Source organism: Podarcis vaucheri (assembly GCF_965113315.1).
Source record: "Podarcis vaucheri genome assembly, chromosome: Z".
NCBI lineage: Eukaryota > Metazoa > Chordata > Lepidosauria > Squamata > Lacertidae > Podarcis > Podarcis vaucheri.
The window spans coordinates 19124232-19150002 of record NC_138758.1 but is presented as its reverse complement, the minus strand read 5'-3'; the positions used below and the strand labels follow the sequence as shown (position 1 = coordinate 19150002).

Below are 25771 nucleotides of genomic sequence, written 5' to 3'. Positions count from 1 at the left end.
AAAAAAGGTGTTTAAGTACACCTTTCCCAAGAAACCGGAGGCCTTCCTCTTGGGCATTGTGGGCCAAAAAGTGTTAAAGAAGGATAGAACATTTTTTATGTATGCAACCACTGCAGCAAGAATTCTTATCGCTAAACATTGGAAGACTCAAGATTTGCCCACACTGGAAGAGTGGCAAACGCAATTGATGGACTACATGGAATTGGCCGAGATGACTGTCAGGATTCGAGATCTGGGAGAAGAAGCAATGGAGGAGGACTGGAAAAAATTTAATGATTATTTGCAAAAATTTTATAAGTTATATGAACTATAGGAATTTGCACGATCCGGAAGGTTAGCCCCAGCAACGAGAGTGGAATATATATGAAATTAGATAATAATTATGAAAGAACCAAGGTTTAAAGGTTTTTTTTTTTAAAAAAAAGGATGAGTAATTTGGATAATAAGTAATTTAAACTTAAAATGTATTTGAAGTTACAAAAGAAACACACGAAATAAGGTTATAATTTGCTGTCAAATTTATTGTTGAGAATGCACTGTGCGGGAGATGTGGGGAAGTCCGTTGGTGGATTGAAAAAAGATTTGGAAATGGTCTGTTCTTTTCTTTTTTTTCTATCTTCTCTTTTCTTGTTGATTTCTTCTGTGCTGTTTATTTCTATCTGAAAAAATGCAATAAAAATATTATAAAAAAAAAGGAAGGCAGTAGCTTGACTGAACCATACCTGAAGGTCACAGAAACCCCACATCCTCAGTTCGGGGGTGGGGTGGGGAGGAAGTAGAGAGATACCAGGCTGATACCAGCACCTGTGTTCCTGTAGGACTGAATAGTCATGCTGTGTGGTGCTGTAAGATCAACTAAAAGATGTGATGATTTTGCATTTGGCATAGAAAGGAGATGTCATCCACATCATTGCAAAGGCACCTGCAGGTACCTGGACTGGTCTTTTGAACAACAAAGTGGGCTCCTTCAAGTTCATCTATGTGGACATCATCCCAGAAGACCCTGCGCCAGTTGCAAAAAGCAGTTCGCGAAGCAGGAGCAAGAGGCCCAAACCCAAAACCTTGCACGAACTGCTGGAACGCATGAATCTTGAGGTGAGGATGTTGCCCTACCAGTAGAGCAAAACAGCAAGGCTACTAGAGGGTTGGGTTTGTGGTTCAGGGACTGGGCACACATTTTGCGTGGAGGACATCTAAGGGTCCATCTCTGGAATCTCCAAATACGGCTCGGAAACGATACCTGTCTGAAACTCTGGGCCTTACTGCTAATTAGCAAACTATAGTTAGATAGACATTGGATGGGCTAATGGTTTGACTTGGTGGAGTTGTTTTTGAGGAATGTTTGGAGGGTGCATGTAGCTCTAGCTCATTGCTGGCATTTTGCTGTACAGAGAGGCTAGAAACAAATGTGATTAACTAGCCCAGGCTAGCATATAGTCCACATATGTACATACAGCCGTAATTCATTCCCCATAAAGGAACAATAGGCCAGCCTGAATTTTAGCAGCCTGAGTTCAACCATATAGAGCTGTCATAGCCACTGCATAAAAGCTCTTGCAGCTAGTACAAAAGTGCAGCAATGAAGGATCTAAACTTATTGGCAAAAATTCCACAAGAACTAGCATTTGAGCTCCATTGAGCTGCTAGTCCCCACTTTTTAAATCCTCCCTCTCTCTATAAAAACACTTACCGTATTTATGTTGTTGCACAGAGGCCTCTGTCAGAACTGTTATTGCCTCTGCTCTTGTTTCTCCCTTTGGGGGTTTACATTGAGACTTACTTCTTCTTTTATCAGCATGTAGGACCCTAGGGCAGTTGTTGGGGGCAGGGGCTAGATCCTTGCTTTGGACTCCACTTGAAGAAACAATTTGCTTTCTTAGCACTGGGTGATTGGGTCTGGTAGCCACCAATAAATTTCCCACAATGCTCAGGACTTCTGGGGCATTGTGGGAAATTTAAATGGAAGCAACTGCAGCCTAGCACTGATCAGAATGCTGCTGTGGTCAATGTCAGGTAAGTCTACCAGAGTCTACACATGAAGTCCCCCAGTCACTGAACCTGGCTAGCTGCTCATAGCCAGCACATTGATGCTCTTTCCCATTCATCAGGAGTATGCCTCTACATTGCTACTGAATGGCTACCAGACCTTGGAGGACTTCAAAGAGCTGCAAGAGACCCACCTGAATGAACTGAATATAACTGACCCACAACACCGTGCCAAGCTGCTAACAGCAGCGGACCTCCTGCTTGATTATGACAGTAAGTGCTTTTATTAAAAAGCTTGTTTCTTTCCCTTCCCATTCACAGACTCTTTAGCAGACCTTCTGCTTTGCCTGCAGAAGGTCCTAGATTCAAAGCTTACCATCTCCAGTTAAAAGGGTCAAGTAGCAGACAATAGAAGATACCCCATTCTACTTGAAATCATGGGAGGCTACTGCATTCAAGGGTAGACAACACTGGCCAAACAATCTGGCCTCATGTCCAACAGCTTCCCATTTCCCTACAGGTGGGCTTTCCAGTAACAATAGTTGCTTTCTCTCTCCCCAGCAAGCAGTGAGGCTGAAGATGAAGAAGGAAGCTTGGGGGGCCCTGGAGAGCCAAAGGGAGACATTCCCCGTGATTCTGGCTGCTTTGAAGGGACAGAGACACTGGACAGCGGGCGAGAAGACTCTAAACTGAGGGAAGAGCTGCAAAATCTCTCTCTGGCTGGCTCACGCTGAGAAAAGGTTTTTCTTCTTCATCCTGGGGGTTGGTTTGGCAAATGTAAGCAGTCATCCAAAATGCGCCTGCCTCCAAGACAGAAGATACAGCTGCAAAATCAAAAGCTCCCTCTTCAGAAAGAGCAAGAGCATTGCTGCAGCCTTACTACTCCCGGAGTATTGGCTGGATAAATCAATAAATCTGTCAGGTCCCAGAAACTCTGCCTTTCCCCAGGCTAGAAATTTTAAGAACAGGTTTTTGCATTTAGAAAGGCTTGTTGTTTAGCCTTCTTGCATGCAGTTGGCTCAAGCTGTCCCTCTACCCACAGGTACTGAGAACTATTGAACATGCTGCTGAGCTGAGGATAGTTACTGTTCTCCCCATAGACTCAGTACCTTCTGGCTCAAAGGACACCCCACCCCCCTTACTCAAAATACAGAACCGACACAATAGGGGTCATGACTGAAGGCTGGAGGTAGAACTAAATAACTGTGGTCTGTATCCCTGAAGAAGAGCAGCAGATGCAGAGATTAATGCTCTGAACGTAGCCACTGCTTTCCCCTTCTTTGTGTTGTGGAGTGGAAAAAGGCTCCCCAGGAGGAACGACGACCTAAAAAGCAGGGTGGCTTGCTCTAATGTGGGGAGGAAATGAAGATGGACAATTTGCTACTTTTTTCCGCTTTGAATATACCCATAATTATCTTGTTTAAAATGACGTGTGGTACTGCATCGAGAGAAAGAAAGCAGGGAAGGGCCATAACTCAGTGGCAGAATGCATGTTTTTCACAAAGACAGTCCCAGGTTTGATTCATGGCATAGCCAGGTAGGGCCACGGGATGCTTCCCGTCTGAAACTCTTGGGATGCTGCTGGCAGTGTGGACTAAAGCTCAATGGACCATTGGTCTGGCTAAATATAAGGAAGCTTCCTGTGTATCTGGTCAACATCAGGTAGGTATAATTCCCAGGCTGGCTGAGCTGCCTCTGAGAAGCAGCACCATTTGGATTAGGAGGTCTGCACTTTACTGGCTGGGGATGTTGAGCTGTGTTTGGCAAATTGAACCAGGGTTTCTTTGGGTCAGATTTAGCCTCTTTGTACAGGATCCCAATAAAGCACATTTACATCCCAAAGCACAGGTCTGGTACAGTACCTTTTGGAAAAGTGAGTTTAAAACCACCACCCTCTACCCAAGCAGCAGAAAAAAGAAACCTTCCACTCTGTTGTGGAGTGAGGCATACTGACCCCTCTCACACAACTGTGACAGCCAGTTCATCCTGTTTGTTTCCATCAGCCCCTCATTCAATTGCCCTACGCCAGCCTACACAGAAGCCACGTCTTATGAAAACTTGAAGGCAGTCCTCCAAGCAAGCTTCCATGATAATGACTGGCAGGAAGAGAAGTCAAGTATACCACATCTGGTTCTCCCACTTTGACAAGAGTTATGGCCACTGGTTCAGTGTGGCTTCTCTGTTTGTATCAAAAGGGTGGTGTCCTGGCAAAGTACTGCTTCACAAGGCAGGCTGCCTCTTGTTTTACTACGGAAGATTCAGTTTAAAGTAAATGCTGCACCATAAACAGAGGCAGGGGGACCAGGCTACCTACAAGCCTAACACCAATAATGGAGACTAGCAGTGGAGACAAACTAGTGCCAAGGCAACACACATAACACACCAGATAAATTCCAATACCTTCATTGAGATCAGAGGAGCACACCAAAGCTTCAAGGCAGCCAGGACCATCCTGCTCCCTGGAGCAATTTGACACAGTACATTAGAAAATATAATCCAAACAATATGGTTGCAACACTTGAGATTTGGTCAGTAATTGGGGAAATACGGGAGTAGCCTCTACCTTTGCCTCAAGGAAGGAGGGCAGCATTGGCAAGGCATCAAGCAATGGTTGTTGGAGGTGCATCTGCCTATTCCTGGCTCCCACCATGCCCAGTGGGGGAAATAAGGAAGCTACATGGACCACACCACCATGTTAGAAGAGGAACCACCTTTCTCTCAGTCACTGCAGGGGACTTGCTAAACTAAGGTTACCAGATTTTTTTCAATGAATCCGGGGACACTTTTCAACATCAATGGATTTTGTATGGGGACTGATTTGTAAATCCAGGGACTGTCCTCGGGAAACAGGGACATCTGGTAACCTTATCTGGTAACACACTGATTCTACCCCTGCAGATGAAGAGAGCACAAACTTGGCCAGAGTGCTTCACTACTTGGAAACACAGTGGGAAGAACTGGTGATGTGACTGTCCTAAGCCAAGTGGGGATACACTGAGATATAACCTCTAACAGCTGCAAACCATCAGGGAGAGGTGAGGGGAAGATAAGCTTCTCTGCTGCCCTGACCTGAACAGTTAGCTAAATATTAGGAATAGGCTAAGCAATGCTCTGTTCCCACCTCAGAGGTGCTGTTCATTGCACTTTGGATATGGTCTACTCAGTGACAGCTGACCTACATTAGAATTGCATGATGCAGGAAGAAAGCTAGTTTTTCAGGGAGTGAGGGTTCCAGCTAGTCTTCTCCCCAATGTAATTGGCTTCTTATGCGGAGGGAGAGTTTTAAAAAAGAAGCATGTTCCTACCAACAGTCTGACCAGCAGCCAAAAAATTATCCTATGGTGAAGAATCCTGATGATGTGCAGTTAAGCTGTATGAGTCTTGCTTGAAATGGCACTGAAGGCTAACTCCACCCACCCACCCCAAACATACTACCACTCATTCAGAGCCCTTTTTTGGCAACTCCCCTCCACTTATAAACAAGGAGGGATTGGGAGGCACAAGAAGGTCTGGACAGAGCAATTACCATTTAGCCAGATAATACAAAGAGCATCACTCAACACTGCATCAACTGAGCTGAAGAGCACCAGGTGGTTTATGGGCCACAAGGAAGTAATGGAAAAAGGGCATACCTCCTATGCCTGTATAGTAGTATCCTTTCCGAGCAAATGCCACCGGCTCTTTTGCTCCCAAGTCACTTTACCACCTTGTGGTCCACCCTGCCCCTTCAGTAGCCCTGACTGAGCAGCTCAGCAGAATGGAGGGGCCAGCTTTTACCAATGCTACCTCAGAAGACTGGAATGGTTGGGAAGAGGGACTGAGAGAAGACCAGGAAGACATACTAACTGGGATAAAAGAGGAAAGAGAAAAACGTACCAGAGTTTCAATATCTAGACAAATAGAGGGAGTTGGGGGGCAAGGACAAGCTAGAGCTCCCTTGGCTGGTTGTTTGATGATTTAGGACCACTTGGGGTTCAGAGGTACCATATGGCACGGTCCGGCAGGAAACATTTGGGAAGGAGCGCTATGTAGAAACCTGGTTGTCTTATGTTCCCATTATCAACTTGGCTCTGCTGGCTGCTGAGTTCAGCCAACATAAAATACTGCAACCACAGGTAGAAAGACAGTACAGAAAAGTGCCACCAGCTCCATCTTCTTCCCAGCTGGCTCCACGCTTCAGCGATGTCAGGCTAGAGAGGCACTCACTTAGTAGTGTTAAGAGACCAAAGACAGGGGAAGTGGGCCTGCCCTAGGCAGCAGCAATTGCCTTTTGAGGGGGGAAGGGTCCCTCAGCAGCATAGTGGGTGCTCAGCATCCATTAGAAAGGGGAGTGCTGGCACTCATCAGTTTGTAGACACAGGTCACAACCACTGGTGAACAAACAGCCAAAGGGAACAGCAAGGCCACTGTCCTGCCAAGCTGTTTCCTGCCCTGGTCCTCTCCACAAGGAGTATGCCAAACAAAAACAGCGTTCATGTCCACTTTGAAGGCTAGTGCGTTGTCTGCTCGTGATCCAGGGATGGAACAGATGGTTCTGCTGCAGAAGGGGGCTGCGCTGTTTCCTGTGGCACCTTGCCTGTTGGCACAGGGAGCTGGAGAGGAGAAAGGAAAAAAAGAGGGAGAAGAGAATGAAGGGTGAGTCACAGCAGAGTATTAAAAAAAAAATCTATTTCAGAAGGAAAACTGGCAATTCCTGGAGGTTTCTTTTAGGACTGCATAGCAGAAATCACACCCACACACACCCCGCCCGAGAAAACCCCAACCAAATTCCCTGCCCTTGGCCACCAGATTGCAGAGCTGCTTACTGAGTACATTCAAAGCAAGCTGGCATCTACCACACTTACCACACTCTCCTCTGGGAGGGCACTGTCGCCACTGGTTTCCTGGGCACTGGGTTTTTCTGTGGTCCCCTCTTCTTGAGTGTTGGGCTCAGGTCCAGCACTGCTTTCAAGGGCAGCACTCTCCTGCTGCAAGATGCCTCGCCTATCCAGCACGCTACAAGGAAAGGATGCGGTGGGGTGAATCAAGAATAGTAGTATACATTTTTGATCTTTTAAAAATAAAAATCTTTTATTGTGTTTTAATGAGTGGAGTCTGGATGGGTGAATAGGTCTATGCTTTTTTTATTATTCCCCCTCCTATGTTTTTAGCTGTTCTTATTTCTTTCTGTAAGCTGCCTTGATTCCCTTTCAGGGGAAAGGGTGGGGTATAAATAAATGATAGTAATAGTAATAGTAATAATAATAGTGGGTCACTGTTGCACCAACCTCAGTTGCTCTCAGCAAGCCCTCACCCACCAGGGAGAACCAGCTGTACAAATATAAGATATGGGACACCTGGCTTACAAGCAGTAAATGTGAAAAGGATATTGGGGGTCTTAGTGCGCCACAAGCTTAACATGGGCCAACATTGTGATACAGCAGCAAAACAAATGAATGCTATTCCAGGCTGCATCAACAGAAATAGTGTCCAGGACAAGGGAAGTAATAGTACCTTGCTATTCCACCTTGACCAGACCATGCCTGGAATACTGTACCCTGTTCTGCGTGCAACAGTTTAAGATACTGACAAGCTAGAATGTGTGCAGAGGAGGGCAACCAAAATGACCAAGGGTCTGAAAACCAAGCCTATTGAGGAACAGTTGAAGGAGCTGGGTATGTTTAGCCTGGAAAAGAGGAGATATGAGAGCCATCTTTAAGTATCTAAAGGGCTGTCACAGAGAAGGTGAAGCAAAAGCTTGTTTTTTCCTCCTCTGGAGGGTAGTACTTGAACCAATGGCTTCAAGTTACAAGAAAGGAGATTCTGACTAAACATCAGGAATAATTTTCTGACGATAAGAGCTGTTTGACAGTGGAATGGTCTCCCTCAGAAGGTTGTGGACTCTCCTTCTTTTGAGGTTTTTAAGCAGAGGTTGGCTGGGCTATCTGTCTTGGATGCTTTAGCTGAGATTCCTGCATTGCAATGGGGTTGGACTAGGTAATCCTTGGAGTCCCTCTTCCAACTTTATAATTCTATGATAACCACTGAGGGTGTGGCTCTGCCTGTCATTAATTCTAGCTCAACCTACTACTGGGCTTTAAAGATATGCAGTTCAAATGGAACTATTTGATTAGATAAACAAACACAGAAGGCTTGAGACATGCTTTCCCTGCTCCACTGGGAAGAGTAGCAAGGAACTAGCCCAATGAAGCAGTAGCAATGTAAGCTGCCTTATCCATTTCCCTGGAATGTGATATTACACACACACACACACACACACACACACACCACACCTCCTAGACATACATATCAGAACATGATTAGCTGTCCAGTTTTGTACTCCTGTGAATTTTATGGTGCTTGAACTAAACAACCACCACCAAGTACCAAAAATAATGTGTACTTAGAAATAAAATAAGTTGTTAAATACATGTTGTTGAAATACATTCTAAGTACTATGCAATTATGTGTTTTTTAATGACTCATATGGAAAGTGAATGGAACAGATGTATAAATCAACACCTGCAGAACTGACATGAGCCTGTGGCCCTGTTGTTAAAACTCCAGCTTCCATCAGACTCAGCCACCACACCCGAGGGACACGGAATGAGGACAGCAATAATCCCACAATGCCTGAAGGACCACAAGTTCCCCATGCCAGATGTAATAAACTATAACATGATCAGCTTTTGTGCACGTGTCTGTAAAAGTATCTTCAGCCATATAGGAGCATAAATTGCTATCAGTTCTACAGATTAGCAGAAAGACATGTTTCTGCCATTCTAACTGGTTGTTTTAGTTATTTGTTTTTTTCTGCCCTTATTTTATATTACTGCGCTGATGGATATTATTTGTAAATTCAGTTATTGTACCCCACTCTGGGATCACTTGTGATGAAAGGTGGGTCAAGAATATTTAAAATAAGTTAAATTAAATGGACTGGAAACAGATGAATCTGTCCATCTCTCCTTGTGACCTCAACCTGAAGCAAGACTGGGAGATGGAAACAGGAGGAATTAAAATAGGGAGCTGGTAGTCAAGGAGGAAGATTATCCCACCCAATTCCCAGAAACTGCCATTAGTCTCTCATCACTTAGATGCACATGAGGGCCTTCAGTCCAAGCACCCCATACCCTACTATGCCCAGCACTATTCTCAGAGGCATAATGTAATATCCAAGCCCAAATCAGACCATTACCTGGGAGGCAGAGGGCCACACAAGACCTCACAGCAGTTCTTCATAATGTTGCCATGGCTATAGGGATTCTGGACACGGTTCTTCCCTGTCCAGGAACCTTTGATCTGAAAGAACAGCAAAAGGTGGAAGGAAGGCCAAACAGCAAAATTAGCACTCATCTGCATGATGACAGACCTCCCCCCACCCCCCGAAACCAAAAAAGCACCTGTCTTGTTATCCTGATTCTCCCTCTCCCCCTTACGCTTCTCTAAGAGGATGGTCCCTGCTGCTTTCTTAATTACTTTGGTCCTAATAGAAGCCTTCCTCATTTACAGAGCAGATTTGCTCCCAGAACATGGGTGCAGCCAGGGGTGGGGTGGTGGAGCCCATCATATAAATAATAAAAATACTTAACTGACCAATCGCATCACAGATAACTCAGTTCTGCCCCCCCAGCCCCCCCCCCCCTGCTAACATAAATCCTGGCTATCCCCATGTCCCAGAATCTGGTACGTCACTGAAAGACTCGACAAACTGTTGTCCAGCAAAACTTTTATCTTGCCTATTAATCTGCACTTGAAAACGTTTCTTCCAGTTTGGTAGTCTCTGGAGGCTATGACTGAAAGAGAGGCTCCCAAAGTAGAGAAGCCAGAGCTGCACCTTCCCCCCACCTCTAAAACATTGCAGAAAGAATTAGAGATTTTAAAAAGAAAAGAAAAGAAAGGTTCTGCAATGTTATTTGAAGGAATCCGATTTAGTTCAAATCCATCCAAGATATGTTTTGGACCATGTTCTGATGGTATTCAACCACTCCTGCCCATCAGGATTCCCAACCCATGTTTGCATTTAGCAGCCTTCCTATAAAGAGTGTGAGGAGTCACATTTGAAGCTGGAAGGCTGCTTGCTGGAAGGGGTGTATCTTTGTATTGACACTCACATCTTCGTTAGTTGTCTGGTTCAGCGCTACCAGAAAAGTGTGGAAGCCAGTTAAACCCACGACAGACCAAAGTGTGAAGAAGCAGATCAAAACCTCCAGGACTGTGAGCAGCTGAGTTAGGGAACAAGAACTGAACTACAGATGGCTTAGCTTCCCCCCACATTGCAGACAACCCCACCCTGATGCCCCTCCATTCCAGATGGTCTCTCTCATTCTCCTGCAACAGGCAGGTTAGAGACAGCTGTAGCGGAAGCAAAAAGGATATGTCCCTGGGGTTTCTTTCAGAGTATTCAAAAAGCCAATCTTCAGGGATTCTATGTGAAAGGAGAAAAGTTAGTTAGTCTACAGGTGCCAAACAAACCAGGAAGAGCAGGGATTGTTTCCCAATAAAACCACCCCCTTCCCAAGTGATCTTTCAATCACCAGCAACACAGCCCCTCTTCTCCTCCTCCGCCCCCCCGCCAAAAACATGGACTCACTCAGGGCAACGTAGACAATGTTGAAGGAGAAGATGTAGATTGTGAGAAGAGACAAGGAGAGGATGAAGAGGTAGAAGTAACGATAGTTCCTCTTTCCCACGCAGTTGCCCACCCAGGGGCAATGATGATCAAACCGCTCTGCAAGAGCCAGACAAGCACATCAGCAGAGCCAAAGCTGTACCTCTCCACCCTAGCCGTATAACTCTCAGCAAGAAGTCAGTACATACATATATAAATATATATGTATTTGAATTCCACTAACATGTCAAAGATACATTGCAATTTCCTGTACTAAGTTGCTAATGGACAGATTCACACACCCATTTTGGGGGTGGGACAACTGCCAAGGAGCAACTTTTTGCTTTAGAACCCACATGGTAAAAACTGCCCTTTTGGAAGGAGGCTTTTGTGATTATATCCGAAGTGGCCACATCCCAGGAAAAAAATACACTTCTTTTCTAACCTTTCACAGGTATAGAACAAGCAGTTTTACCACATGGATTTATTTATTTTTGGCGGGGGGAGGGGATTGGTGTAGGGCAATGCCTCCTCCCTCTGAATCTGTGACAACTCTTAAACACAACTGCTGATGTACTACTCTCAGGAAGAGGTAACCTAACCTTGCTATTGGTTAGGTTCCAGATCATAGCACACCCAGACTGCCTGATGATTGTCTAGGCACCAAGAACAAAAACTGAGAATGTGAAAAAAACTGAGAATGCTTTTATGTAACAAAACCAAAATCAAGTTCCTAGCCCTTATGGCTGAACAGAGGACTGAAGGTGTGGAGACCATGCCTGGTCAAATTTTACATATCGTAAAGATGGAAATTCAGTGTTCCTTCCGTGACTAACAGAACCAGGACACAGAATTCAGCCATTCACAGCAGGGAGCTTCTTTATTTGTAGTAAATGTACAACAGTTTTCTTGTGACCTCTGCCACAGATTATCAGGCGAACTCCTTTATTAAGCTTCCTTTTTCAACCACAATCACAGTCCCACTACTCACCCACACAGTTGTCACAGATGCTGCAGTGCGAGGCACGTGGTGGACGGAAGATCTTGCATGTATAGCAGTATTTCAGCTTCACTATCTGGTTATTGATCTGAAAGTTCTTAATGCGTGGGGGTGGCCGCTGGCCTGGAGGCACAGTCCCATTGGTTGCCTCTGCAAATGGAAACCACTTTGAATAAGGCAGTCAAACTTCTGAGAGCTGTATGCCAGGGTAAAAGTGAAAGTGGGCACTACCAGTCTACACTCTCTCACACAGAATAATCACCACCCACCCAGGCAGACAACTCGACAGATATAAGGGTATCTTTCACACACACAATGCACAAACCACTCCACAAAACTTAAATCTCTGCTCTTTGGAGACGGTGGTCTTCTTCATAATTTTGTTCCCCATCACAGGGTTGGACTGGGAGGAAGCAAAGACAGTTCTTCCTGCTATTGCCAGTGTTTATTCTTCCCCTTGTGCTCTTGCTAATGGCTTAGAGGTGCTCAGGAAACAGGAAGGAGCACTTCCTGTTTCCAAAGCACTCTGATGTCATAGCAAAGGCAGTGCACAAAGGGAGGGAAAGGTGCATTTACAGGGGGGCTGACAAGCCACTTTGGACAGCTTGGCAGGCCTGATTAAGCCCATGGGTTCAGCACCCTGATATGCAGCGTAAGGTAAGTGGTGTGTGCCCATATCTCTGGGCAGGACCCTACCCTCTCATACCCTTCATCATACAGGAGCAGTGGGGGAATTCTTTCCATACCTACAGACTCAAGTGGTTAAACTATGCTTGGAAGGTTTGAAGAAGCCACCACCCAACAGGCTAGAACTATGTTTGGAAAGCTTGAGGAAGATGCCACCCACTCACCAATCTCCATTTCAATGAAAGCTGCCTCATCAGGCAAGGCTCGAGGAATCACTCCTGGGTCACTGAAGCTTGTGCGCAGGAGGGTAGCCATCGCAAATAGGAAGAGGACAGCTCCAAAAACAGGGATAGTTGGGGACAGATGGACAGCAAGATAGCGACACCTGCAATGCAAGAAAAGCCCATAGCAACTGAAATCAGACACAAAGCCTGTTGTGTGCCAAATTATGCTGGGGGGGGGGCTAAAAACCCCCCAGCATAATTGCTTTAAAATGTTGCCCTTTGACTTCATGTCTCCTTGATGCTCAGAGGCAGTGAGGCATGAAAAAAAGACCTTGTACCAATAGAATCAGGATTAAAGCAAACGTCATGGATTTCCAAAGTCCCCTGGCTGGAGGGTAGAAACTGATATTTGCTGCAGATTTCTGTGTTTTTATTTTGAGAACCCCTCTTTTCAAAACATGATTTTAACTCTGCCATTTTTTAAAAAAATACACTTTTCATTTCCATTGTTTGTTGACGAGAAGAACTAGGAAAAAGCTGAGCAAATGCTAGTGAAGTCTGATAATCGAACAAAGTCTACACAGCACACTTTTGGGGCCTTCTCATATACCTATGTTTGAAAGTTAATGTTTGAAAGCATTTATCTGCCCCAGGAAGCACTGAAATCAAAGGGCAGTCTTTTGAAAGCAAGACTCTGGCAACAGCCCTCAAGTACAATGTATTTGCATCCATAATATAGGCTGGACTTTCCATTCTAGCATCCGAGCCTTGTGGGCACCAAAATACAGGGGACTCAAACAGCAATTACTTTTAGAGATGTAAATGGGGTGGGAGGGGGAGGAGAAAAGCCCTGTATGAGAATAGGCACACTGTACCATTTTCTAACAGCTAATGACACCCACTTCCAGCCACCACCTGGGATTTTATTTCCATTTTATAACCCACCTTCTTCCAGTCAGAACTGAAGGTGACATGGAGAGGGTTCCTGGATTGTGAAAGCTGTCAGATCAACAGTCTATCTAATTCAGTATTGTCTACAGAGTAACAGGCAGTAGCTCTCCGGGGTTTCAGACAGGAAGTCTTTCCCAGGCCTACCTGGTAGGACTGAGCCTGGGATGTTCTTACTGCAAAATATGTATCCCACCCAAGTGCCGATTGGACTGAGACCACCAGCTTACTTTCAGAATGGTTGCTACAACATGCACCTTTGCATCACCATCCTGACCTTTTACAGTTAAAAAAAAAAAAGGACAGGAAACAGAGATCTGCAGAGCATCACTATGTCTATCCTATGCCTATCTTAACAATGTTCCTGCCCAAAAGGACGCTATCACTAAGACAACAAGGAGGTAGGTAAACTGTGAAGAAAAATCTAGCAAGAGCAAGAACAAGAGAAACAAAGGACAAGGGGAGACAACCCCTTTCCTACAGCAAAAGCAGGAAGTGGGATGCTGACAGTAGCTCTGCGGCCTCCACATCCCTGCTGGAGCCAGCAGGGAACAACCTCTGCATGGAGGGAGCACAACCCATGAAGAACAGCTGACTCTCTGGAAGCCTTCTCTTCTCCCCCCCCCCCCCGGTTTTCTTTTTTTACACACACTCGCCTATTGAATTAATATCTAACAAGAAATGCTGCGACACCATTTCCAAGTTTCTACCTCTGGTTTAACAGCTCACTGATATGACAAGACCCCTCAATTCTGAATTTGGGAGTCAGAATAATTAATCATGGAAGTGTGCACATACTTCTTTTGCACAAATAATTCTGCTTTTAAGAATGAGGTGTTTACAACAGTACCTGTTTTAACAATTGTTAGAAGGGAGGGAAGGAATTATAATTGAGATAGGAGTCAACTTGAAAGGTCAAAAAGGCTAATTAACAGCCTTCGGAAATGGAAAACCACTGTAAATGTTCCAGTGCCTCTTGCGCCATTTTAGAGCATTTATTTGGAAGAAAATAGATGATCTTACTAGTATCAGGGACAAACAAGTCTTTACTGTTTTCAAACCAGCTTATCTGGGGGCTAAATACATGTTACATTATTTACACTTCATAAAAAGTATGTGCTTAAATATGAGCACTTTTATTTGGAAGAAAATGTTGTGGGGCCCCAATCCAGATTAGGAACCAGAAGTAGTTTTCTGTTCAAAAACTCCTACCTTTCAGGAGTACACTGGTATGGGCCACCAACCTGGAATGGGGTCTCACAGCTGCTTTCTCCAAAATAAAGGTGGGTCAGTTTTAAACACACTTTAAGAAAGAAGAATGAATTATATTGTTATTTGGCCCCATGTCTAGTACTTTAGAAATCAGTAACTTGCACCAGCCACTAGAAATCCACTCCAGCAACTACATTCTCCCAGCATTCTAATGTTGCTTCACACATATTTTTGGCATTCCAAACATTCAGAAGGCTTGTTTCATTACTCATCTGATATGCTCTCTTTAGCGAACTAAAATTAAACTTTCAAAACAAAAACACCACCATATGAACAAGGGCGGGGTCACGTGCATCAGCCAGCTAAACTTGTGTCACCATTAAAACAAATCAACTGGAACTGGCAGACAGAATTTCCTTCCACGCCCTCATTAGAGAGAATATGGGAAGAACCCCAGAAAGAGGAATCTTTAGCTGAATGTCCAGTATGCCCATAAGCCAAACAGAAGCCCCATTTGATAGTGGCTACCAAGTAACAAAAACAGCCCATGCCTCTCCCTCCATCCCTTAATAGGAAATTTTCAGTATATGGACCATACTTAAAATCTTTCCAACTGGCAGCTTACAGTAATAGAAATTCCAACCAACCAATACAGTTAAACACAAAAATAGAAGGAACAGATGCAAGAGCAGCAGCAACCACCACCCAAATCCAGCCAAGTGGTGACTTTCCCACCCCTCAATCAATCAATGCTAAAAGCTCATCAGCATCCATAGTGAAATACTTTTCAATGCACTCTTCTGTACTCCAAGCAACCTTCATATTACTAGCAAGTGGGATTGCCAGCCACAACCCTTTCAGTGAAAAATGCCTCCAATATCTGAGATTAAATATTTAGCCGTATGCCACAACTGCAGCAAGAATTTTGTTAGCCAAAAATTGGAAGCTACAAGAAATACCAACAATGGAGGAATGGCAGATGAAGATGATGAACTTTTTAGAGCTGGCTGACCTGACTGGAAGAATCCAAGATCAGGAGGAGGAGCATCAAGAAGAATGGAAGAAGTTCAAGGACTATTTGGCTAGATATTCTAACATAATTTAAGTAGAACTACTTGTAAGTAACAAATTGGCCTAGGAGTAAAATAGATTGAATTGTATAACATTATGGACTAATAAGACTAATAAGAAAGAAAGATGTTAATGGAACAAGTTAATTTTATTTGAAAGTGGATTTTGGAAAACTGCTAAAATGAGTACTATGGAAACACAGTTAGGGCGGATCTGAGGAAGTCATTTAACAATGTTATTTAAACTGGGTCTTTAACAGTTAAGATATATGTTTGTTTGTTTGTCTATTGTAATGTTTTCTTTGTATGTTCATTATAAATTTGGAAAACCAATAAAAAAATCTGGGGGGAAAAGAGAGATTAAATATTTAGTATGGAAATTTTTATTTGAAAGCACTAGAAGTTTGGTGGCAGGCAGGGAATATGTTCAAATTCAAAGGGCACTTTAATCATTCATGGAAATACGAGCAAAAGACTTAAAAAAACCTTATTTGTAGGCACAACTATGACACAGAAGCTTGGTACTTTGACAGGAATTTTGCATACCATCATTTATGAAACTGATCTAGCCAAACCTGCAGGTTCATTGTGCATCACCCTAAAAGAGAATCTCTGTTCTTGGTGTCAAGTAAAAAAAGCCTGTTCTTTGTCATTTCTTGTTCCAAGACTCACATTTTAAGTCTGTTTTTCTACATGTGCACAAGTCACTTGATATATCCAGATCTATTTCACCAGACAGATTTTTAGGTAGAATAACTTTAGAAAGAATTTGGACAGATTCATGACTCATCAGGAAGACATACACATCACGTGAAACTCTTGCCAGCCCACTAGCTTCCTTGGGAATTCCACCTCCCCTCTCAGGATATCATATAAGGGTTCTTCCCTATTAAATAATGTTTAGCTTGCTGGGCTTTCCTCCACAAAACCAAACACCAGCCAGCGAGGCAGCACTAGCAAAAGCAACAAGCAAGTCCCACTTGTGAAGGAAGAATCTCCTGGCCCCACCATTCCTAAGTCAAGCTGTCATATACCTTCCTCATGTGCTCTTCAAATGCAAAAAGGTATTAAGATGCCTACCTGGGAGACTTGAGTTATCTGCCCAACTAGCTCTGGCTCCCCATTGGTTAGAAAGAGTCAAAGGTCATTCCCTCAAAAGAGAGGTAAAGAGCCTTTAAAAAGTTGAGCTGCCTGCCTTGGGGGGAGGGGGGTTGAAGATTGGGATTTCCATGCCACTGGGAAGCTGACCATCCTTGAAGCCTACTCTTAAATATATTAGAAGTATTTTATTGTAGTGGGTGAATTAGGATTAGCCCAGTTTTAGCGCCACAGTGCTATGGTTTATTCTGTATTCAGTTTTTACCTTCCACTTGCTCCTCCTCTATCTATTACTTCTAATAAAATTTCACAATTTGGCCACCGATGTGTGTGCAATTGCCAATCTCAGGATTCTAAAATCTCCATGTGCCATCTGGGTGAGTCTTAGGGAGTGTGGACTGCCTTTAAACTCTGAATAACTTAGAAGGTAACTGTCTGGGAAATGAAGGGTGCATTGGTCCCAGAATTCCTGGGCTTTAGGAAGTTTGGGAGGGGGGGTATGACAGGGAAACGAGAAAGCTGCCTTGATATCAGAGTAGGAGAAGGCAATTGGAAGCTAGCCCTGATTTTCCCAGCAAGTTGTGTGCAAGTTGAACCAAGGACTGCAGAGTACACTGGCTCAGAACCTTTTTAGAAATTAATTTTGTGCACGCTCAGTTTTCCCCCTTGCCTCTGGGGCTGTGGGTGACAAAAAAGGAGGGTGGCAGCAACTATCGGAGAGCAGGACCCAACTGATAACACTGCACAGCTGTTGTGCAGAGTTGGGCAAAGAAGGGGATGTAAGAGGCTCTCCTGGGCATGCCTCCTTTGCCACATGACTATCATAATAGCAAGGCTTAAATAGTCATGATCAAATTGTACCAGGAAGCAAATGTGTCTTGACACAATCGCATCGCATTAGCAAAATAGCAAAACACATTACTGAAAACAGACTACATGGCATACCAGCTTTAAATGAATGCCTACTGGGCAGCAAAGAGCAAGTCACACACCCACTGACACAGCCTTGTGAAGAATAATAATGTTGAGGATGATCATTCATCTCCTGTTCCACTTGTCTATGCAGCTTCTTCTCCCCATCTGTTATATACAACTGCTGGGTCATTTACAGTCAGGAGTGGGTCTGCACTTCTTTCCCATGCAGAAATCCCAAATACACTGGTTGTACCAGTGGCACACTCTCTCAGCACAGTCTCTCACACCCCTTTGCTTTAAAAGGCCAGTAGCTCTTTGAAAACTACAGAATCAATACACAGCCAGGGGGATTTAAGCTGCTAGTCCCAGGTTTAGGTGCTAATGCTAAGAGGTGTAGCAGTGTCAGCAAGTAATCAATGGCAGATGTGAAGCGAAGTGGCCAGAGCATAGGAACATGGGGGTCTGTTTATCCAAGCTCAAGTGAGCATGGCTACACTAAGATTAAACTGAATGACCGTTTATTTCCCTTTCTCTTTTGCTCGTGCAAGTATTTCCCAAGAAAAGACACATTTTCAAAGGTTTAATTCACTGCATCAGGTTTGGAAGCCACATTTTGGGAGGCACTCTACAAATAAAAACAGAAGGGCAGATGGTGCATATACAAAACATGACTACACCTTGCTGGGACAAAAGCCAAGTTGCCACATGACAACAATAACAGAGCAAACTGAGGTCATGCCAGACAGAATATAATAAAACTTAGATAGTTCTTGTAACTAGAGAGAACACATGCATCCCCAAAAAGAGTAATTGAGAAGCTGACTTTCACCAAAGGACTGTAGCTCTAGGACAGCACCTGCTCTGCAGGTAGAAGGTCGCAGATTCAGTCCAGGTGTCTGCAGACAGGGTAGGGAGATACCCATCCAAAACCCTAGAGAGTAGCTGTCAAGAGAGTGTAGACAAAACTGAGCTAAATCAGGGGTGAGAAACTGGATCTGTTTGGTGGGTCAGATCATCACACACCTACCTCCTATGGGCCCAATGTGACAAATGGGTAGGGCCACCAATCTGTCAATCACCTGATGACACAATGCCAAGCAATGCCAGGACTTTAAAACACTATGCAGGACTCTTTACAAGTTTCTTACAAAGAACTCTGACCCGTACTTTGAAGCTGCTAAACAGGCCAATGGTCTGACACAGTATAACTTATGTTTCTAATCCAAGGATAAATGGATAGAAGTGTCCTGAGATTTCTTCCATGGCTTGAACAACAAGCTCCTAACTCAGTTTCAGCAGGCAACACAACATTGCTATAGTTAAAACAGCAGCAAATAGGCACTCTTCTACCCAAAGAGTAACTCAAGTAACAGTCAAATGAATAGTACATTAAGATTTTCAGGAATCTGTGACACTGATTTGACCTCCTCTAGAAGACAGGTTCAAACACTGAACATTCCAGACTTTCTCCACAACGCCATTTCAAAAGTGAAATGTGTTTTTTAAAAAAAATTTGTTTCACTTTGACCACAAGAAGGGGAACAAATCGCAATAAACCAATTAACCTGACCCCTAAGGTTAGACCAATACAACAGAATCAGCAATAAGTTCCAGGGTATGTACACAATGAATGTACATAGCAGTCCTTGATTTTACCCTTCACCATGTCCTGTTCTCATTTCTGTTATTGTATTTGCGTAAGGAGGTGGTGCCCAGGACCTTAGAGAAACACAAGAGAACTGGAGTGGTACGAAGATTCAAACTCTTCTTTTCCCTTTAAAAGCACTCCCCAACATTACAGATGAAAAGAAAAATCCCTGCACAATCTGCTTTCAAATGTGCATCAGGAAAATAGAATGGCTGTGGAAACCCAGTTAGATGGGTGGGGTATAAATAATAAAATTAATATAGTGAGACAGAGCTGCACAAAGTGCCAGGACCTGGTTACTCCAAAACTTCTTCCCATCCATAGTCAATTATTGTCAAAAACATTTAAATGGCTTGACAAATGTTCAGTGTTCTCAATTAGGGATCTACCTTACCCAAACAAGGACCCATCAAGGAGCATGTGTCACTCAACAAGAAGATGCCAAATCACACAACAGTCAAATGAGTCTTGGGTGTTCACTGTTTTATCAGAATCTGCTGCTAATTTGGCAATAACTTGCTGGGCACTACTATGACAGTAGTGATGATCATTACTCCGAACCCAGGATCAGAGGGCAGCTTCTCAACAGTCAGTGAGGTATAGCAGCTACAGTAGTGTATGTACATCAAGAGAGACCCTGGTTTGAATTCCCATTTGGCAATGAAGGTCACTAGATCACCTTGAGCCAGTTAAAATCTCTTACTGCAGCAATAGGGAACCTGCAGCCCTCCTGATGTTGTTGCATTACAACAACATTACAATTCCCATCATCCTAAAACAATGGCCATGCTTGTTGGCACTGACAGGAATCCAGCATCTGGATGGCCTCACCCCTGTCTTAGCCTAACCTACTTAACAGTGGCACTGTGACAATAAAAGTGGTGCTGGAAGAGAACCATGTATACCTTAAGTTTATTGGAGAAAAGGCAGGATTTAAAATACAACAATAAACTCTATTATGCTAGTTCTGAAGCATCAGTTCATATGCTTCCCACAGGTAGCTGGCTCCTAGGGGTAGATCTGTCAACTTGTTTGTATCATGTTTAGAAGAGAGTCAAAGTAAACCTTCAGGCAGATAAACCTGGAGACTCAACAGCATGGAATTTGAACATAAGAAGAACCTTCTGGATTAGGCCAATGGCCCATCTAGTACAACATTCTGTTCTTAAAGTAGCCAACCCAGATACCAATGGGAAGGCTGCAAGCAGTACAGGAGCACTCCGCCCACTTGTGATTCCCAGCAACTGGTATTTAGAGGAATACTACCTCAGGCAGTGGAGATAGAACATAGCTGTCATAGCTAGTTGCTATTGATAGCCTTATCCTCAGTGAATCTATCTAACTCTCTTTTAAAGCCATCCAGGTTACTGGTCATTAATGACTCCAGTGAGTGGGAGTTTCATAGTTTAACAATGCGCTGCGTGAAGAAGTACTTTCTTTTATCTGCCCTGAATCTTCCAAGCTGGATTAGAAATACTAGCTTAGCCCTACCTACCCCTCCCTCCATCTCATCAGCAAATGCTTAAGTGCTTAGCAAGGTGAGCTGGAAATGATGTGAGTGCCAACACACAATCTAGTTTTGCGCAACAGCTGCTGGGTAGAAAATGGATCAGTCTATTATCTGCCAGAATGTCACATGCACAGTGTCTTAAGGGGCTCATTACAAACGTAAGGTAGCAAAATCTCTTAGAAAGAAGGCTGAACCTGTGGCAGCATCCATGATTTCAGGATCTTGATATGGACATACCTGGACATATATCTGGACATATATATTGATTAAGAAATCAAAGGATCATAACCCTTAAGTGATTGTGTGATTCTATATTAACCTCTTTCTGTATAATGTACCATCTTTCATTAATTACTGGGGATTATTTCCAAGTAAATGTACATAGGATCAGATTATAATGATGATTTTAGAAGAGACATTCAGAATAAAGCAAATATGACCATGTTTAGGTTCCAAATCAGAATTCAAGTTTACTAGTGTGAAGAGGTGCCTTCTAAGCTGATTCTTGATGAGAGCAGAGTTAAATCTAGCAATCTGCACTGTTATAATTAGTTGACAGACTTCATGCTTGGCTACATAAAATGTTAATATCAAAGTTTAGAAGCCTTCACAAAAAATTCCCAGTCTCAATAACTTCTTCTTTATATTATTTCTTGCAATGACACATGAATTCAAAACAATTGCATCTTAAGAGTTAAAAAACTGGCACCTACAGTGGTACCGCGGGTTACATATGCTTCAGGTTACAGACTCCCGCTAACCCAGAAATAGTACCTCGGGTTAAGAACTTTGCTTCAGGATGAGAATAGAAATCATGCTCCAGCTCCGGCAGCGTGGTGGCAGCAGGAGGCCCCATTAGCTAAAGTGGTGCTTCAAGTTCAGAACAGTTTCAGGTTAAGAACGGACCTCCGGAACGAATTAAGTACTTAACCCAAGGTGCCACTGTATTCCCAGAGATGATCCTAATTTCAGCTCTCAACAATGCAATCAAGGTGAACTATGGGATTCTTAGAAGGTTATTTCTTATATTTATTTTTTTCTACAAATATTGGCTCCAAAGTTTACTTACAGTAACACATAATCTACACTCAGAGATGTCTCTCTTGATGCATACTGTATTGCAGCATGGTTTCAATAGCTAATCTGGAAAGCTCCTTCCAAAAAAGCACACTCATTTGTCCTGGGTAAGTGACTAGCCATAAGTTTATTAACCTGGACTTTCAACAATCTGAGTAGATAAACTTCAGATCCTTTGTGTTACCAAATGATTCATAAGCTCTAGTGATGAGCTGTTCAGTTAGCAAGCCAATGGTTCTCACAAATGACGCTGTAAGCATATTTGGCAGAAACAAAACTGAAGTAACATCTTCTGCAATGCCACTTCCTAGTTTACAAGCCATCATAATCAGATTATCTTTTCACAAGCAACTCACACATATCAAATCCACAATGGCAGCAGCAAATCACTAAGATACAATATTCATATTTTCTGTCCTCAACCAAAAACAACACCTTTCAGAGGTGGTACAGTAGTACTTTATAGAGGCTAACAAGCCCTGTGGATCTAAAGGGCCTCACCCTTATTCATAGCCTTGCATGGGACAAAGGCAAAATGATTTCAATATATTCACACAAGTTTGAGTTGGCTGTGTCAGATTATGAATCAAAAAAGGATTTTAAAAATATCAGCATAGTTTCACAAATACTTCTCAAGATGGATAAAGACATCTGATAACCAATCTACTTACAATAGCAGGCAGCAGCTCAGTATTTCCAATGAATATGTACTCTTCTAACAGTCAAAGCAACTCAAAGAGTAGAGCCATTCCAACCAACCACAGCCTTGAAAACACCCACACAAACAAAAGTTTCAACCACTGTGAACTTACTCAAAAGCAAAGAAGAGAGCACAAGTTCCCACAATGAGGAAGAGGGTCAGATAGAAGATGCCTTTCTGTCGAGCCATCATGATGCGTCCATCACAACAGAATGTGTTTCTTCCTGGCAGCTTCTCCCATTTCCGTATCACTTTCTTCCTTGCTATCATCACAGACATGGCTGCACCTTCACAGAAGGCAGGACAACTGAGCAACAGTCGATCTCCACACTAGCCACACTAGCCACACACCATTCTCAGAGATCCAGCCTCAGCCCCTGTAGAGGTAGAAGACAAGGATATTAGTTAGCATGGTTGTCACGTGACACCTGGATTAAAAAAATTGTCTGAAATATCACTGCTGGAAGCATTTCCTTCCTGGTACACTCACATCCTACTCCCAAGCTTAAGTCATTCACTGAAAAGCACTCTTTTAAATGACATTAAGTGCATATCTTATCCAACAGGAAGCACAGAATATGGCTTGCGCCATATCTCTAGTATGAGGAAGGCGTACACACTCCCAATGTTTTACAGTTCATCAACAATTGCAATAAAAGAGACCTCACACACACTTGTGGCTGGGTGTGTTTCTCAGAATCCTTCCCTATACCTCAACCAGGATGGATGCCAGATAGGTCCCAAGAATTGCAATAGATTTGCTCTTCTCCCAATGACTTGCCAGTTTGGATCACAAAGAGCAGAGTCTTGCCGGTCAGAATGTCAGTGGCTCAAATCCCCGCAATGGGGTGAGCTCCCGTTGTTCGGTCCCAGCTCCTGCCCACCATCAGTTTGAAAGCACGTAAAAGTGCAAGTAGATAAATAGGTACCGCTCTGGCAGGAAGGTAAATGGTGTTTCCTTCTGCTGCTCTGGTTCACCAGAAGCGGCTTAGTCATGCTGTCTTTTTCTGCGGACAAAGGTTGGCTCCCTCGGCCTATAGAGTGAGATGAGCACCGCAACCCCAGAGTCGTCCGCGACTGGACCTAACGGTCAGGGGTACCTTTACCTTTACATTATAGTATGATCCATAATGGCACATGGATTTCCACACTAAATGAACATCAACCATTTTCATACCCTGCATCACATAGACCACAGAACTCTCTAGCAGGCAGCTCCTGGATCCAGCCCAGAGTTTATGGTTCAGCATGAAAAAAACAAAACAAAAAAAACCTCCCTGGTGCTTTGCCCCAGAATAATCCAGTGATTGAACCCACTCAGTTTCTACAGAGTATTGTCCAACAGCTGTTAAAAATCACCTTCCCATCTATTTCTTGGTTCTCTGTTGTTGCCCAGCAATAAGAACAGACAACCATGAAGAAGAAAAATTCCCCGCTTTCGCTTTCCACCTTGGCTTTACAAATCCTCTCATAGCCATTGCTCTCTAAACTATCCAACAAGGATATGGTCAATGCAATATAGGTTTCTTCATGGTGTTCTAGAAATGAAATAGGCCTCTAATTGTCTGGGATTCTGGACGCAGGCTCAATAACTTAGAACATATTCGTTCCCATTAGAATTTTCTAGCCACCCTTTGTAGTAACAACAAGAAAGCAGCAAGGTTCTTTGTATTTAATAATCTTTCACACCTTCAAGAAGCAGGTTTTTTAATGAAGAGTGAGAATCATTGCACTACAGTGACTGAGCAGTAGGGAGAAATAACCCAGCCTAGCTAAACAGAAGCGAAGCTTAGGCTCTTGTCGATGTAATATTTGCCTATTCTTCCTTTTCCTTGGTTTTTCAGCACGTGGGACAGCAGGAGCCTGTTTGGGGAAGGGGAATGTGCGGGGTGGGGAGGGGGGCTATCGATTGTACTGACGCGCCTACCCATGAAAACACTGGGGAATCTGTCTTTCTTTCTTTGGGATTAAAAAGCACCCGCCCAAGACGCCCGCTTTGTTTATTTTGGTTTCGATTACTACAAGGTCCATCTTTCTTCAGCGGCTCTCTGCCGTCTCCACGTTTAATGCCTGTCGTTCTGCACAGACAATTAAACGTACAAAGAACAACAGTAACAACATGCATTACAAAACTGAGCGTGATTTCTATTCTCGTCCCACCCCACCCATGCCCACTCCCAACCCGAGCACAACAAAAGCAACCACCATTAACATGACAACCGAATAACACACACACACCACCTTCTCTTACAACCTGGCTCCTGCAACGGGCTCCCCAGACCCACGCGCGGCTGCCGCCCATTGTTTCCAGCTGGGCGCTCCGCGACCTTGCGCCATCCGCAAGGATCCCGACGATCGTCCGACACGTGTCTCTCCCAACTCCCACGTGCGGCGCGAGAGAAGAACCGCCGCACAAGAAACGCAAACACACACACACACCACGTTCAGCGGCAGCAATGGGGAGAAAGAGAAGCCGCGCTCCTGCCGTGCACGGCTGGCTCCACGGATCAGAATGACAGCAAGGGAAGCTCGTGTCGGGGTGACAGGGAAAGGGGCCCACTCGCGGACCACGCCCCACGCGTAACAAAAAGAAAGATGGGAGGGGGACACCACGCCCACCGCCGCGACTGGGAGCAGGACAGGCCGTTTGTGTGAGGGGCGGAGAGCACAGAGCGCTGTCCTGAGGGAACACCCGGGGCCCCGACCTCACCCGTTACAGGAACGGGTATGGGAGTGCTTCATTCTCCTCTGCCATGGCTCTGGATCTTTTTTCCCACTGCCTTTTCCCCCGATCCTCCTCCCTTCCCGCTCACCGGCTCGCTCGCGTATTTCTGCCCCCTCACCTGCCGCTCAGCGCCGTTGGGGCCGAGGCTGGGTTGCGTGCTGCCGAGGCCTTTTCTCTGGCAGATCGGCTGCTTATTGGTTGAGCTGTGCTTCAGCACCGCCTCCCAGCTCAGAGGGGATGGCTCGATTGGCTGAGCTGAGGATCGCTCACTCACAATGTGGTGAAGGGAAGAGGGTGAGGCTAAGTTGCGGGGCCTTTTCTCGCTCCCTCCCACCTCACCCATTAGGATCCTGAGTGGGGGGCGAGCACTAGTGCGCTTGGCTCAGAGGCCGCTTCCTAAGACCAAGAAAGCGGCTCATCGGCAACGGGGCGGCAGGTTGT

The 25771-nt window shown here is 44.3% G+C and overlaps 2 protein-coding genes across 8 annotated transcripts in view; one reads left to right on the top strand and one right to left on the bottom strand.

Moving 5' to 3' along the window:
• Nucleotides 1-9141, top strand: part of SASH3 (SAM and SH3 domain containing 3) — an 18335-nt gene extending 9194 nt beyond the window's left edge. The window contains exons 6-9 of one of the 2 annotated variants that reach the window (XM_082207595.1): nucleotides 889-1095; nucleotides 2109-2259; nucleotides 2548-2726; nucleotides 8460-9141. In XM_082207595.1, the coding sequence (XP_082063721.1) occupies nucleotides 889-1095; nucleotides 2109-2259; nucleotides 2548-2720 (531 nt within the window). In that variant the 3' untranslated portion in view covers nucleotides 2721-2726; nucleotides 8460-9141. Of the gene's footprint in view, nucleotides 1-888; nucleotides 1096-2108; nucleotides 2260-2547; nucleotides 3829-8459 lie in introns of those variants that run through there. The other variant, XM_082207594.1, reaches the window with a different exon arrangement.
• Nucleotides 4374-25771, bottom strand: ZDHHC9 (zDHHC palmitoyltransferase 9). Of its 6 annotated transcripts, none has more exons than XM_082207589.1 (10): nucleotides 25419-25769; nucleotides 22718-22982; nucleotides 12428-12588; nucleotides 11568-11726; nucleotides 10559-10696; nucleotides 10347-10393; nucleotides 10080-10184; nucleotides 9164-9267; nucleotides 6831-6981; nucleotides 4374-6578 (listed from the first exon to the last, which is right to left on the bottom strand). In XM_082207589.1, the coding sequence occupies exons 2-10, from the start codon at nucleotides 22882-22884 to the stop codon at nucleotides 6477-6479; spliced, it is 1134 nt and encodes a 377-aa protein (XP_082063715.1). In that variant the 5' UTR covers nucleotides 22885-22982; nucleotides 25419-25769; the 3' UTR covers nucleotides 4374-6476. The 6 variants fall into 6 exon arrangements, with proteins under 6 accessions (XP_082063715.1, XP_082063714.1, XP_082063716.1 ...); XM_082207588.1 differs by having other exon boundaries at nucleotides 25449-25769; XM_082207590.1 differs by having other exon boundaries at nucleotides 25316-25423.

Coding starts and splice junctions, on each gene's coding strand:
- ZDHHC9 (XM_082207589.1), bottom strand. CDS start 22,884: ATGTCTGTGATGATAGCAAGGAAGAAAGTGATACGGAAATGGGAGAAG. Junction 10,185..10,346: donor CTCTGAAAGAAACCCCAGGG/ACATATCCTTTT, acceptor ACTCAGCTGCTC/ACAGTCCTGGAGGTTTTGAT. Junction 6,982..9,163: donor TGTGGCCCTCTGCCTCCCAG/GTAATGGTCTGA, acceptor CTTTCCTTGTAG/CGTGCTGGATAGGCGAGGCA.